This window comes from Phyllobates terribilis, unplaced genomic scaffold (assembly GCF_046119375.1).
Source record: "Phyllobates terribilis strain yellow unplaced genomic scaffold, ASM4611937v1 Scaffold_33__1_contigs__length_13283291, whole genome shotgun sequence".
In the NCBI taxonomy this organism is placed as follows: domain Eukaryota; kingdom Metazoa; phylum Chordata; class Amphibia; order Anura; family Dendrobatidae; genus Phyllobates; species Phyllobates terribilis.
The window spans coordinates 6010699-6027003 of NW_027362793.1; the positions used below are offsets into that span (position 1 = coordinate 6010699).

A 16305-nucleotide genomic window follows, 5' to 3' on the forward strand; every position below is an offset into this window, starting at 1 on the left:
ACCTTCTGTGATCAGTGCCCCGGTCTTCTCCAGCAAACCTCAAGTAAAGGTAGAGGAAACCGCCATTCTTGTGTCGTCTGGTCATTATCTGCACCCTCAGTCCTGCACCCTAACATTCATCCAATATACTGCCCTGGGGCCTAGCTCTGCCCCTGGAGAGTGGCACTATCTCAGCTGCCTCACCATCAGCCCTAGTGGATCTGAATAGCAGCGGCGGATCCCTATAGCTGCACACCACAGGTGGCGTCACAAAAATTTTCCCCTAAACAAACTATCCTTGTCCTTTTTATTGACCGCCTAGGGCCTCTGACCGGGTCACGCCCCGTGACAATGCAAAGGAACCTACCGACCCGGTGGCGAGTACCCCATGGTCCTAGGGGGCACGTCATGAGCATTCAGGGAACCGCTTTAAACTTTTGCCCAGGGCCTCACTATGTCTGACGCCGGCCCTGAATCTAGCGTGAGTTTCCTCTTGCCGACAGCGGCTATGAAACCTCCACCGATCAGCTATGTGTTTGCCAATCAGTGGTTTTTCAATAACCGGTTTAGATTGTCAGGCCGCGGTTATGATACGAAGAGAACAATCGGTAATAGATCGTTCTGTGTGTAAAGGCTGTCATTGTTCTTTAGTAGTATATGTCCTGTGTACTTAATTTATAAAAAAAAATGGGGAGGAGACAACACAAATATTAAAAACATCTTAAAAGTACAAAAACTGAGTAATTTCCCATTTAGTAAAATGGGAAATTGTAATAAAAAATAATACAGGGAAAAGGGAAATGGCATTTAAACATCAAACATACAACATCATTATTTTTACTGCAGTAAAACCATCTGCTTAAATAAAGAATGTCAATGGAGAGAACAATGTAAAAGAAAAAAATCACCTCTATCACGTGATCTGGCAATAAGAATGTTGCATCCTCAAGAAGCAATTGGAGTAAAAATATGCCAAACTAACTAACGGCAAAAGTGGGAAATCATCAAGCTCCCCAGGATCTCTTAAACCCAGTCATTCATAGATAGTACCACACTTGGACAAGTTTGAAGAAGGGGGAAAACCCCTGAAAGATCAATGTGAGTTGTTCCTTTCTGAAACCACTTCATGCAGCAATTCATAAACTGTGAAGGGATTATAAACATATGGAAATTACCTTATAAATTGACATATTGCGGTAAATATGTTGAACTGAAATTTTTTATATATATTGTAGCAAAGCCAGGTAGACTAGGTTTAAGTCCTAGCACTGCAGGTCTTGATTAGCTGTACCTGACTAGCTTTGATTAAGAAACAGGCAATGGGATCACCTTGGTGTGTCAGTCGGCTGGATGTTGAACGGAGTTTAGCGTGCTGAAGCTGGTGAGTGACCAGCCAAAATGGGAACTATATCTGGAAGAGAGATATGCCAGAGTCTCTCTCTGAATGGAGACTGCATGGGTCAGCTAGCAAAATCTGAGCAGTCTGTGTGTTTGGAGCTGCAGACAAATGTATGGAAACTGTAGCCTGTTCAGTGCGAATTGTGCACGCAGTTGAACACTTCTGTTTGGTGTTGGAAGCAGCTGGTGTTTAGGATGAAGGTGACTGGTAGGATTGTGCTTCTTATTTGAGTAAAGTTTGCTCTCGAACAAAGAACTGTAATGTGTTCAGGTGAGAACTTACTGACATATATGTGAATAAGCTGTTTACTTGCTGTGATATCTTTGTGCCCAGAAGAGACTGTTTTGGTTTTGAATCCTTTGGATTTTATGAAAGCAATAAAATTGCACATGTTTGGACCATAACGCATTGCCTGTGTGAACACTACTGTCGTAGAGAAAAAGTTATAAAATCCATACAGACATCTCCAGAGAGGGGACATATCACCCTCACATTGAACATATTGGATTAGTTATAACTGGGAAAGTGAGAGAGAGCTAACACTTCAATCTCCATTGAAGTAGGACCTCCCGCAGTGACCAGGTAATTACAAGAGATCTGCTGTGAGAACCAGACACCAATGTTAGGATTCTTATATTCAGAGGCATAGAAGTACACTTCTGAGGTAAGAGCATCCTCTGTTCAAAGGACTGGTCACAGAATTTTTGGAGCCAGTGGTCAATGATGAATATTGGGGTTTGCATCAATTTGATATTTATGGGAGATATATTTTTGGCATCATGGCGAAGGGATGAGCATAATGCATTCACTAACATTGCTGTAAGTCTACTCTAACGCCTGCAACTTAACCGGTTCAGGACCGCCCACTGTACATAAACGTCGGCGCTGCCCGGGCTCTGTGCAGCGCCGACGTTTAAAAACGGTGGGTGGTCCCGCAGCGCTCAGGACCCCCAGGGTCCTGCTAGCGCTGCGGTACCGGTTCAGAGCGATAGCTCTGACATGTGGCATCATGGGGACCTGAATGGATCAGGTCCCCATGATGTTAACCTGTTCCTATCTTCTAGATGCCGCGATCCATAGTGATCGCGGCATTTAAAAGATAGTAACAGCTGGTGGTCGGCGATCGGGACCCCCCACATACCTCAGGAGCGGCGGGGATCCCGGTGCTGTGACCTCTGACATCATTGAGACCTGATTGGCTCAGGTCTCGATGATGTCAGCGTCACACCAGCCAATCAGAGAGATTACCAGGGAAGTTTGTTTTAGCAACAAACTTTCCCGGGCGATCTGCCTGATAAATACACTGTTTCTCCTCCGATCTCAGTGAGAGAGCAGAGGAGAAACAGTGTGACAAGAGCTGTGTCAGCCTTGCCACTGTGAAAGTAAAAAAAAATAAATAAAATAAAAAAGAAAGTAAGAGTTAGGGTTAGTGAGTCTGTCAGATCAGTCAGTCCTGTCAGATCAGTCCTGTCAGATCTGTCAGTCAGTCAGTCCTGTCAGATCTATCAGTCAGTCAGTCCTGTCAGATCTATCAGTCAGTCAGTCCTGTCAGATCAGTCAGTCAGTCCTGTCAGATCAGTCAGTCAGTCCTGTCAGATCTATCAGTCAGTCAGTCCTGTCAGATCAGTCAGTCAGTCCTGTCAGATCAGTCAGTCCTGTCAGATCTGTCAGTCAGTCAGTCCTGTCAGATCTGTCAGTCAGTCAGTCCTGTCAGATCTGTCAGTCCTGTCAGATCAGTCCAGTCAGTCAGTCCTGTCAGATCAGTCCAGTCAGTCAGTCAGTCCTGTCAGATCAGTCCAGTCAGTCAGTCCTGTCAGTCAGTCAGTCCTGTCAGATCAGTCAGTCCTGTCAGATCAGTCCCGTCCGTTCAGTCCGGTCCGTTCAGTCCAGTCAAAAAATCTAAAAATAAAATGGCCCGTCAGACTTATACCGCAGAGGAGGTGTATGCCCTGCTGTGTTCTGACACTGATGACAGCGCAATCTCAGATGGAGATGTGGATTTTGAGGGCTTTAGTAGCGGCGACACTGAGCGCTCAGAAATGAGCAGTGATTCTGTTCCATCCTCAAGCCCAAGGACCAGTACAACAATAGGGGCAAATAGCGCTACTGGAGAAACGTCTCCAAATCAGGGAACACTGCCCAGTACAAGCGCTGTCCCTGCTACTAGTGAATTGGCGCACGCCAGTGTACAAGGGGCTTTGCCACATGATCTAGCATTTCCCAGATGGGAGGCTTCGGATTCGGCTGCTCCATTCAGCCCTGATTTCAACGCCACTCCTGGTATAAATGTGGAGGTGGAAGATTTTGGACCAATTCATTTTTTTAATTTGTTTTTTACAGACAGCTTGCTAGAGCATATTGTCGTGCAAACAAATTTATATGCATCCCAATTCATAAGCCAGAATCCCCGATCTTACTATGCTAGGGCAAATTTATGGACACCAACTAATGTCCCGGAAATAAAAAAATTTTTAGGACTTACATTTGCCATGGGGCTTGTTAAAAAACCGAGCATTCGATCCTACTGGTCCAACCACCCTGTTCAAGCCACCCCTATGTTTTCAGTCATTCTGCCTAGGACCCGTTATGAAATGCTCTTGCGGTTTTGGCATTTTAACGACAATAGTCAATGCCTGCCCAGAAATGCCCCAGAACATGACAGGTTATATAAAATTAGACCCATCATTGAAAATTTGTCAGAAAAATTCTTAAGCCTCTACACCCCAACACAAAATATTTCTATAGATGAGTCCCTTGTAAAATTCAAAGGAAGACTGCACCTCAAGCAATTTATCCCATCTAAAAGGGCAAGGTTTGGAATAAAGATCTATAAAATGTGCGAAAGTTCAACCGGATACACATCCGCTTTCCGCATATATGAGGGGAAAGATAGCCAGCTAAACCCACCAGGATGCCCTACTTATCTGGGGACATCTGGAAAAATTGTTTGGGAGCTGATAAGTCCATTTTTTCAAAAAGGCTACAATCTATATGTGGACAATTATTACACCAGCATACCCCTATTTAAAAGTCTGGTTGAACACAACATCGGGGCTTGTGGGACCATCCGTAAAAACCGTCAGGGGTTTCCACAACCATTGGTCAACCAAAAGTTCCAAAAGGGGCAGTCAGGGGCTGTACGCAACGGAGAGCTGCTTGCCCTGAAATATAGGGATAAGAGGGATATTTTTGTCCTCAGCTCGATCCACACAGATGCCACAAGGGCCACTGTAGAACTAGGATCCACCACTCCGAAGCAAAAACCTGTGTCAGTCATTGACTACAACAAACACATGGGGGGTGTGGACCTTGCAGACCAGGTTCTACAGCCATACCAGGTATCAAGAAAGTCCTATACCTGGTATAAAAAGTTGGTTATCTATTTGTTTCAGGTGGCCACATACAATTCTTTTGTGTTGTACAAAAAAGCAGGAAATTCAGATCCTTTTCTTGATTATCAAGAAAAGGTAATTGAAAATCTTGTTTTTCAAAGTGTTAGCCCCGCTCATCCATTAGAATCTGAGGATGTGAAAAGACTCACTGAGCGACATTTTATTGCACTTATTCCAGCAACGGAAACAAGAAGGAACCCCCAGAAAAGATGTCGTGTATGTACTAAGAGAGGAATGAGGCGTGATACCCGCTACTATTGCCCACAATGCCCATCATTGCCAGCCTTATGCGTCACTGACTGCTTTAAAATCTACCACACAGAACCACGTTTTTAAACTGTAAAAATGTATCCCAATTTGTCATTCAAACATTTGGTTCATTTAGTGAATGACATATTCGAGTAGAGCTCACTTAATTTCCAGGGGTGGGGGGGGGGGGGTTCTCCAGAATCTAAACCTTCCATTGCGTGCTTGTTTCTGGAAATCATCCATCGAGTTAAAATGGTCACTAAACCCATAGATGAATTCCCAGAGGGGTGTCATTTCCAAAATGGGGTCACTTCAGGGGGGATTCTTTAGCTCTGGTACTCTGAAAAGTGCCAGAACAGCATAATCCCCCCTGAAGTGACCCCATTATGGAAATGACACCTCTGTGGGAATTCATCTATGGGTTTAGTGACCATTTACCTACTTATTTTCCCACCACTAGATTAATTTATACAGAGGAGTAGATTGTAAAATTCGGTCACTTGTTGTGGGTTTCCTCTGTTTAGGCACCTCAGGGGCTCTCCAAATGCAACATGGCGTCCGCTATCCATTCCAGTCAAATTTCCATTCCAAAAGTCAAATGGCGCTCCTTACATTCCGAGCCATGCCGTGCGCCCAAACAGTGGCTTTGCACCACATATGGGGTATCACCGTGCTCAGGAGAAATTGCACAACACATTTTGGGGTCCATTTTTTCTGGCTGCCCTTGTGAAAATTAAAAATTTGAGGCTAAAGTAGCAGTTTTGTGATAAAAATGTGTTTTTTTATTTTCACCCTTCAACATTATAAAATTGTGTGAAGCCCCTGGGGGTTCAAGGTGCTCACCACACATCTAGATAAGTTCCTTGAGGGGTCTAGTTTCCAAAATGGGGTGACTTGTTGGGGGTTTCCTCTGTTTAGGCACCTCAGGGGCTCTCCAAATGCAACATGGCGTCCGCTATCGATTCCAGTCAAATTTCCATTCCAAAAGTCAAATGGCGCTCCTTACCTTCCGAGCCATGCCGTGCGCCCAAACAGTGGCTTTGCACCACATATGGGGTATCAGTGTGCTCAGGAGAAATTGCACAACACATTTTGGGGTCCATTTTTTCTGGCTGCCCTTGTGAAAATTAAAAATTTGAGGCTAAAATAGCAGTTTTGTGATAAAAATGTGTTTTTTTATTTTCACCCTTCAACATTATAAAATTGTGTGAAGCCCCTGGGGGTTCAAGGTGCTCACCACACATCTAGATAAGTTCCTTGAGGGGTCTAGTTTCCAAAATGTGGTGACTTGTTGGGGGTTTCCTCTGTTTAGGCACCTCAGGGGCTCTCCAAATGCAACATGGCGTCCGCTATCGATTCCAGTCAAATTTCCATTCCAAAAGTCAAATGGCGCTCCTTACCTTCCGAGCCATGCCGTGCGCCCAAACAGTGGCTTTGCACCACATATGGGGTATCAGCGTGCTCAGGAGAAATTGCACAACACATTTTGGGGTCCATTTTTTCTGGCTGCCCTTGTGAAAATTAAAAATTTGAGGCTAAAGTAGCAGTTTTGTGATAAAAATGTGTTTTTTTATTTTCACCCTTCAACATTATAAAATTGTGTGAAGCCCCTGGGGGTTCAAGGTGCTCACCACACATCTAGATAAGTTCCTTGAGGGGTCTAGTTTCCAAAATGGGGTGACTTGTTGGGGGTTTCCTCTGTTTAGGCACCTCAGGGGCTCTCCAAATGCAACATGGCGTCCGCTATCGATTCCAGTCAAATTTCCATTCCAAAAGTCAAATGGCGCTCCTTACCTTCCGAGCCATGCCGTGCGCCCAAACAGTGGCTTTGCACCACATATGGGGTATCAGCGTGCTCAGGAGAAATTGCACAACACATTTTGGGGTCCATTTTTTCTGGCTGCCCTTGTGAAAATTAAAAATTTGAGGCTAAAGTAGCAGTTTTGTGAAAAAAAGTTAAATGTTCATTGTTTTCTTCCACATTCCAAAAATTCCTGTGAAGCACCTGAAGGGTTAATAAACTTCTTGAATGTGGTTTTGAGCACCTTGAGGGGTGCAGTTTTTAGAATGGTATCACTTTTGGGTATTTTCTGTCATAAAGGCTCCTCAAAGTCACTTCAAATAAGATGTGGTCCCTAAAAAAATGTTTTTGTAAATTTTGTTGTAAAAATGAGAAATCGCTGGTCAACTTTTAACCCTTATAGCTTCCTAACAGAAAAAAATTTTGGTTCCAAAATTGTGCTGATGTGAAGTAGACATGTGGGAAATGTTATTCATTAACTATTTTGTGTGATATATCTCTCTGATTAAAGGGCATGAAAATTCAAAGTTTGAAAATTGCAAAATTTTCAAAATTTTCGCCAAATTTCCGATTTTTTCACAAATAAACGCAAGTGATATAGAAAGAAATTTTACCACTATCATGAAGTATAATATGTCACAAAAAAACAATCTCAGAATCAGGGGGATCCGTTGAAGCGTTCCAGAGTAATTACCTCATAAAGTGACAGTGGTCAGAATTGAAAAAATTGGCCCGGTCACGAAGGCAAAAACAGGCTCTGGCGCGAAGTGGTTAATATCGGGATGATAGATGATGCTATCCATGCCATGTTTCATCTGTATAGAAAGGTAAAATCGAGATCGGAAACATGACAATATCTATGGCATGGGACCTACAGGGGCGAAGATATCCTGAAAGTTGGGGATCTCATAATCTGCTAAAAGACCTTGAACATCCCACAACCACTCCCTATATGAGCTCACTAAGGGGATATATGTGGGCATAACCTTAATTTAATAAAAATCAGAGTTTGGATTTTGGTCATTTGTCTATCCTGGAAGGTACAGGTTGTTGTGGTTTCTGTCCATTTTCCTAAGAGGTACCCCTCCCCACTAAGCTGTGAGACATTTCCGTAACACATGTTTAGTACTTTTCCTTTGGTATCCCTTTTATTTTATGCGATTGTATATGCCATATTGTTTTGTTCCCATTTTGTAACATCTTTGTATATTTTTTTACAAACACTGCCTACCTCTCTATTAAAATAAAATTTACAAAAAAATTAAAAACATAAAATTTAATAGCTCTGTTCATCTTGCTCTGCAAACCGTAGCCCTGAAGCCATACGCTGCCTGTAATGGGTGTTACGGATCCGGGTGGTGGAACCTCTGTGCTGCGGTGCAAGGAGGGACCAGAGGGGCGTAACTAGGTATCAACTCGGACCGACCAAGATCGTACGGTGGCTCAAACGACTCCGTGACCAGGGAAGGACCAAGCAGAGGGACTAGGTGCTACTCTGGGACCGACCTTGTATGAGAGCAGGTGACTCCCACGGGTCAGAAGGCAGGGACTGACCGGTACAGCAGATGAGCACGGGAGGCAGGCTGACGGGTGATCTGGGTAGACAGACTGGCAGACATGGCAGGTAGCAAGCAGGAGACTCGAGGTAGGCTGGCTGGTATGCACCGCAGGTAACAGGCAGGTGATTCCAGGTAAGCAGGTGGGCAAGGCCCATAGACAGACTGGCAGACTGGACTGTAGACAGACTGTCAGGCTGGAGAGTAGACAAGCTGGCGGACAGGACTGGTAGTCAGGCTGTCGGATGGGACTGGTAGTCAGGCTGGTGGGCTGGACTGGTAGTCAGGCTGGCAGCGGGACCTGAGGGCTGAAGCAGAGTTTAACACACAAAGCTACAATCTTGCACGGGCACCTCCATTTTGGAGGAGGTGCTTTTTATATGAGAGGTCCTCCAGCCATTGGCCGGGGACTCCTTCGGACGTCGCGCGTGGCCCCTTTAAGAGGGAGGGAGCGCGCGCGCCCTAAGCACAGTGCCCGGGAAGCTGCGTGTGCCGGCAGCAGCAGAAGCAGGAGCGCAGGAGGACGCCGGGCAGGGAGCACGGCGGTAAGAGGGACGGCGTCTCTACCTGTGAGGGGCAGAGACGCCGATATTACAGTACCCCCCCCCTCTATGCCCCCTCTTTTTTAGGCCTGAAAGAAATTTTTCAAGGAGAAGCGGGGCATGGATGTTCTCCCTGGGTTCCCAAGTTCTCTCCTCTGGGCCAAACCCCTTACAATCCACCAGAAAAAAGGTTTTTCCTCCTACCCTCTTGGTGGCCAGAATGTTCTCTACCTCATAGATGTCCTCAGCGGATACCAGAGCTGGGGAGGTACCTGGATTGTCGGAAAAAGAATTTAGCACAACTGGTTTGAGGAGATATGTGGAAGTAGTTGGGAATCCGTAAGGTGGCCGGGAGTTTTAACTTGTAGGCTACTGGGTTGATTTGCTTGAGGACTTCAAATGGACCGATAAACCGTTGACCCAACTTATAGGAGGGTATTTTGAGACGAACATGTTTGGAGGAGAGCCAAACCTTGTCTTCGAAACAGAATTGAGGCGGATCCAGATGTCTCTTATCAGCATGTTTCTTCATCCGCTCGGAGGATTGAATAAGTGCTGATCTAGTGTCCTCCCAAATAGTGGAAAATTTGCTTACCAGAGACTCCACGGCAGGGTTGTCCACTGAAGCAGAAATGGGAAATGGAATCCGGGGATGTTGACCGTAGACTACAAAGAACGGGGACTTGGAAGAAGATTCGCTCTCATGGTTGTTAAAGGAGAACTCGGCCTATGGTAGGAGCTCCACCTAATTGGTATGGTGAGTGTTGACGAAGTGCCGGAGGAAGCTGGTAAGGATCTGGTTGATACGTTGCACTTGGCCATTGGACTGCGGATGGTAAGAAGAGGAGAAATCCAGGGTGACATCCAGCAGCTTACATGTAGCTCTCAAGAAACGTGAAGTGAACTGGACCACCCGATCAGACACAATGTGGAGGGGTAGGCCGTGGAGACGAAAGATGTGATGGATGAAGTCCTTAGCCAGCACAGATGCAGATGGGAGACCAGGCAGAGGGATGAAGTGGGCCATTTTAGAAAAGCGGTCAGCGACCACCCAAATGACCGTACAACCAGCAGATACAGGAAGATCAGTAATAAAGTCCATAGCAATGTGTTGCCACGGGGCAGCAGGTACGGGAAGAGGAAGGAGACGGCCAGCTGAAAGATGTCTGGGAACCTTGATGCGGGCACAGGACGAACAGGCCGTGACGAAGTCTACAACATCCTTGCGCAGGGAAGGCCACCAGTAATGCCAGGTAATGAGCAGGAAGGTCTTCTTCTGGCAAGCATGGCCGGCTAGTTTGGATGAATGACCCTAGTGAAGAACCTTCTTACGATCCGGAACCGCTACAAACGTCTTACCGGGTGGGAGACGAGACTGGTCCAAGGGGGCCACATTCATCACTTTGGAGGGGTCGATGATATGCATAGGCTCCTCCTCTTTAATGTCCTCCTCTTTAACGTTCTTGTCCGCCGGGCGGTAATGTAGGCTAAAGTTGAAGCGGGTGAAGAACAAAGACCACCGGGCCTGACGCGGATTGAGTCTTTGGGCATTCTGTAGATATGCCAGGTTTTTGTGGTCAGTATAGATGACCACCGGGTGCAGAGTCCCCTCGAGCAGGTAACGCCACTCCTCCAGCGCCAATTTGATGGCTAGCAGTTCTCGGTCTCCTATGGAGAAGTTGCGCTCAGATGAGGAGAAGAGCTTGGAGAAGAAGCCGCAGGTTACCATTCTCCCGGATGAAGATTTCTGGGTGAGCACCGCTCCGGCTCCGGAAGAGGAAGCAGCAACGCCCAGAAAGAACTGTTTGTTGCTTTCCGGACGGTGCAGCACAGGGGCAGAAGAGAAGGCTTGTTTTAAGGAGAGTGAGGCCTACTCCGCTTCGGATGGCCATTCCTTAGGATTTGATCCATTTCGGGTGAGCGCAGAGATGGGAGCAGTCCAGGACGAGAAATGTGGGATGAAGAGACGGTAATAATTGGTGAAGCTCAGGAATCTCTGAATCGCCTTCAACCGATCCGGACGGGGCCACTTTAAGACGGCAGAGACCTTCTCGGTGTCCATCCGTAGACCAGTCTTAGAGATAATATAGCCCAGGAACGGAAGAGAGGTCTGCTCGAAGAGGCGTTTCTCAAATTTTGCATATAGGTGATTCTGCCTGAGCCTAAGCAGGACCTGACGAACATCCCTCCGGTGTGTAGGAAGATCCGGAGAGAAGACCAAGATATCGTCCAGGTACACCACTACGCAAGAATATAAGAGGTCACAGAAGATGTCGTTAACTAGTTCTTGGAAGACGTCGGGAGCATTACAGTGACCGAAGGGTATCACACGGTATCCATAGTGACCGTCCCGGGTATTGAATGCCGTCTTCCACTCATCTGCTTGGCGGATCCGGACCAAGTTATACGCCCCACGAAGATCGAGCTTGGTGAAGATCTTCATGCCTTTAAGGCAGTCGAACAACTCAGAGATGACCGGCAGGGGGTATTTGTTTTAGATAGTAATTTGGTTGAGTTCTCTATAATCGATACAGGGGCGTAGTGAACCATTTTTTTTTTACGAAGAACAATCCCGCTCCAGCTGGGGAGGAAGATTTCCGGATGAATCCCCTAGTCAGATTTTCTTCAATGTACTCCGACATGGCCCTGGTATCGGCCAACGACAATGGGTAAATACACCCACGGGGTGGAGTGGCACAGGGTACCAGGTCGATAAGGCAATCATGTGGCCTATGAAGTGGCAGTGTCTCAGCCTCCTTCTTGTCGAAGACATCAGCATAGGACCAGTAAGGTGCCAGTAAACCAGGTAAATTAGCCGGAGTAGATGGGGGTCGAGCCGGGCGAACCTGAATCTGACAGGTCTCATGGCAATCCTGTCCCCAATGGAGCACCTCACCGGATTGCCAATTCAGAACGGGTTCATGTCTCTGTAGCCAGGGTAGACCTAGCAAAAGGGGGTGAGAGAGTCCAGAAAGCACATGGAAGGAGATCCTCTCAGAGTGCAACATTCTTACCTGCAGGGTTACAGGCTCTGTGACGAGCAAGATGGTCACCAGAAGGAGTCTTCCATCCACGGAAGCAACTGCCAATTGTTCAGCCAGAGGTTTGGTAGAATCTGATACTTCTCAACAAGGGACTGGGAAATGAGATTCCCAGCGGCTCCGGAATCCAGATGTGCGGTTTCAAAGAAGCGGTTCTCTCCACAGGAGTTAGAGACAGACAGAGTCAAGAACGGAGTGGATTTACTCCTGCCTAGGATGACCTCTCCAAGCGGTCCTAGACACTGGAGTTTCCCGGCTTCACTAGACAGGAATGAATTAGGTGCTCCTTACTACCACAGTAGAAACAGCTCCCCTTGGCTCGGCATGTTTCTTGGCGAGACTTAACCATCTTGGTCTGGTCTATCTGCATAGGTTCGGGCGAGCATGCCCGGGGAGTTGCTGGTTGGGAAGCCGGTTTCTGGAAAACAGGAGCAAGACGGGGAAATCTTCTCTCCCGGATAGTCTCCTTAGCACGTTCTAGGAAACGGATGTCAATCCGGGTAGCTAGTGACACCAGGTCATCCAGGGTGGTAGGAATGTCCCAGCCGGCTAACTCGTCCTTAATCCAACTGGAAAGACCCTCCCAGAAGGTGGACACCAGGGCCTCGTTGTCCCAGGCAAGCTCAGAAGCGAGGGTACGGAACCGTATGGCATACTGGCCCATGGTGAGACTCCCTTGGCGGAGACAAAGCAATGAGGAGGCAGTAGAAATCCTTCGTCCGGGTTCATCGAATACCCTCCGGAAGGCAGTGAGGAAAGCTGGAAGATTGGACACCAGGGAATCCCCTCTCTCCCATAGAGGGTTTAGCCATACCAATGCTTCCCTGGTGAGGTGGGACATGATGAACGCCACCTTGGCCCGGTTGGAGGGAAACTGATGTGTCAGAAGTTCAAAGTGCAGCGTGCACTGGTTTAGAAAGCCCTGACATTAGACGGGGTCACCTCCAAAACGAGGAGGCGCAGAAAGCTGGGGTCCTAGGCTGGATGCCGTGGTATTGGTAGACAGCGAACCTGCCTGGGTGGGTGTCACTCGAATCGAGGCGAGCAGAGGTGGGACAGACAGCGTGTCCCGGTGAGAGTTGACAGACCGCAGGTAGGTCAGGATGGTCTCCTGTTGGGATCTCTGACAAGAAACCTCCTGGTACAGGTCAGCAAGAGAAGGGGCCTGGGGCCACCCGGTTCCATGGCCCGTGCAAACTGTTATGGATCCGGGTGGTGGAACATCTGTGCTGCGGTGCAAGGAGGGACCAGAGGGGCGTAAATAGGTATCAACTCGGACCGACCAAGGTCGTACGGCGGCTCAATCATCTCCTTGACCAAGGAAGGACCGAGCAGAGGGACCAGGTGCTACTCTGGGACAGACCTTGTATGAGAGCAGGTGACTCCCACGGGTCAGAAGGTAGGGACTGACCGATACAGCAGATGACGGGTGATCCGGGTAGACGGACTGGCAGACACGTCAGGTAACAAGCAGGAGCCTCCAGGTAGACTGGCTGGTAGGCACGGCAGGTAACAGCCAGGTGCTTCCAGGTAAGCAGGCGGGCAAGGCCCATAGACAGACTGGCAGACTGGACTGTAGACAGACTGTTGGGCTGGAGAGTAGACAAGCTGGTGGACAGGACTGGTAGTCAAGCTGGTGGACTGGACTGGTAGTCAGGCTGGCGGGCTGGACTGGTAGTCAGGCTGGCAGCGGGACCTGAGGGCTGAAGCAGAGTTAACACACAAAGCTACAACCTTGCACGAGCACTTCCATTTTGGAGGAGGTGCCTTTTATATGAGAGGTCCTCTGGCCATTGGCCAGGGACTCCTTAGGACAGTGCGCGCTGCCCCTTTAAGAGAGAGAGAGCGCGCGCGTGCCCTAAGCACAGTGCCCGGGAAGCTGAGTGTGCCGGCAGCAGCAGAAGCAGGAGCGCCGGAGGACGCCAGGCGGGGAGCGCGGCGGTAAGAGGGACGGCGTCTCTGCCTGTCAGCCACATTGCACATTGAAAAGCATTCAAAGACCTCAGCTCTTAGACTTCAATTAGAAAAGTTTATTTCAGGTTATTTAAAGTTGGGCAAAATAAAAGCAAACCTAATTTCTTTATTAGTTTGAAGTAATTATTGCAATCAGAACCACAGGGACATTTACTCGTGGGATAATATTACATATTTCTATATTTCTTTGGAGTCATATATTATATAAGCTCAGTAAAAAGAGCTCATTCCCAGCACACAATCAGGTGTCTGCCATTCAGCGCTGCGCTCCATCTTACTCTCTTCATATTCTCTTAGAAGTAATCAGGGATCTTACTTGTGTTCTGCTAAAAAAGTCCCCAATGTCTGATCACTGGGCGTCTGAAAGGACTGGAAACCCACAGTCCCAATAAAAGGTACAGCTCCTGAGCAAAATATCAATATTCTAATGAAGGGAAGTTATGTCAGTCCTAAAAATTCTATTTTTCAGAATCAGCACTTTACATATCTGACTTATCTTGAGACAACCTCTTGAATCCAGCGAGTATACTGGTACTCATTTTTTTTAATATTCCTTTTTTGTGGTACTGTTCTATTTTTGAAAATGTTGCTATTTCAGCATATTTCAACCTTTATGTTAACATTTATTCAGAAAATTATGTCATTTTCTTCAAATTTTTTTTATGGATTGTAAGTAGAAAGTGATTGGATTTACTGTGTGATATCTTTTTTCTTTCCAGATTTATGTGAACATCTCATGGACAACAACACGTATATAACATTTCATATTCTGCCTTTCTCATCAAAAACCATCAATAAGCCGCTGATTGTCGGGATTTTTTCAGTTATTTATTTGATTGCAATCACTTTGAATTCAGTGGTTATTGCACTGATATGTCTGGATGTCCATCTACACACCCCCATGTATCTATTCTTCTGTAACTTATCCATCATAGACATCTGCTACACCACAGTCGTCATCCCAAAACTTCTCCATATTTTATTATCTGGGAATGACCTGATATCCTTCACCCAGTGCTTCACCCAGATGTTCTTTTTCTTCACGGGAGCCAGTGTGGAGGACATACTTTTCTTCGTCATGGGATTTGACCGATACGTTGCGATTTGTCATCCTTTGTCCTACCACCGGATCTTGAACAAGAAAATCTGTGTCCTGATTGTAGTTGCTATCTGGATCTCTGCCGCTCTAAATTCTTCACTATTTATCAGTTTTCTCCTTAAAATGCCCTTCAATAAGGTCGTTACTATTCAAAACATCTTCTGTGACGCCATAGACGTATTCTATGCATCCAGTGGTGGTTTCCGTGACTTTTATATCCTAGTCTATGTTGATATTGTACTGTTTGCATTTTTCCCGTTTTTCTGCAACTTTTTGTCATATGTAAGAATAATCCGTGTGATTTTACGCATTAAGTCAAAGGAAGGAAGAAGAAAAACCTTCTCCGCCTGCTTATCCCATCTCATTGTCATGATAATTTACTATTCTGCAGGTGTAGTTGATTACATGATGCCGTTCTCAGACCACACAGTGACCATTAAGCAGATTTTATCAGCGTTTTACACCACTGTGGTGCCCATGGTGAACCCGCTCATATACAGTCTGCGCAGCAGTGAAATCCTGAGAGCTCTTCAGAGGTTATTGAGGATTAAATGAAATATCAGTGATGTATTTGTGGTGCCCTTGTGGGTTCAGTCGCCACAGAGGTACGGCATCTCACCCAGAGGTGTGGCATCTCACTCTCAGGTAAGGATAGAGTGCTGTCCGGGACCCTAACACCTGCATTCAACACATTCCACTTCATTGGGGGCAGGGCGAGATTTCTCCTGAGGGAGAGCACAGTCCCTGGTCCTTAGCTGATGTGTGGAACTATGTAGTGGGTGTGGGTGGAGGACGTAGTTCAGGGGAGCACAGGAAAGGAAGTGATATAAATAGAGAAGCCATCTTGGAAAGACAGGTCAGTCAGAGGAGGAGAGTGTGTGGAGCAGGAACTCAGCAGGAGCTCTTCTCTGGAGGAGGGCCTAGTGAGAGGCCCAAGACTGAGGAGGAGAGGAGCAGGAGAAAAGGCTCCAGGAGGAACGAGGGGATCCTAGGGGTACGGGCAGTGCTGGAGGCCACCCGTACGCCCGAATCTGCAGGAACGTGGAGGGATCAGGCCGCAGAGAGAGGACCGGCCCCTAAACTAGTGGAGAACTACAAGGCTCAGCTAAAAACCGGAGGCTTCTGTACTTTTAGGGTGCAGTTGCAACAGCCACAATTACATCACCGAAAAGGTGGTCACAGAGGGTCCAGGGGACTGCAGGTCGCCAGAAAAGACCCGAGGCTACCGGCTTGGGACACTTATTGTAAGGCGCAGAGCAGGAGGGTTAGAGCC

General features: G+C 47.1%; 1 protein-coding gene across 1 annotated transcript; it reads left to right on the plus strand.

The window, feature by feature from the left end:
• The first annotated feature begins 487 nt into the window (after positions 1-487).
• On the plus strand, positions 488-15587 carry LOC141180584 (olfactory receptor 2A14-like). The gene is made up of 2 exons (XM_073660678.1): positions 488-587; positions 14653-15587. The coding sequence occupies exons 1-2, from the start codon at positions 488-490 to the stop codon at positions 15585-15587; spliced, it is 1035 nt and encodes a 344-aa protein (XP_073516779.1).
• Positions 15588-16305: the final 718 nt, after the last annotated feature.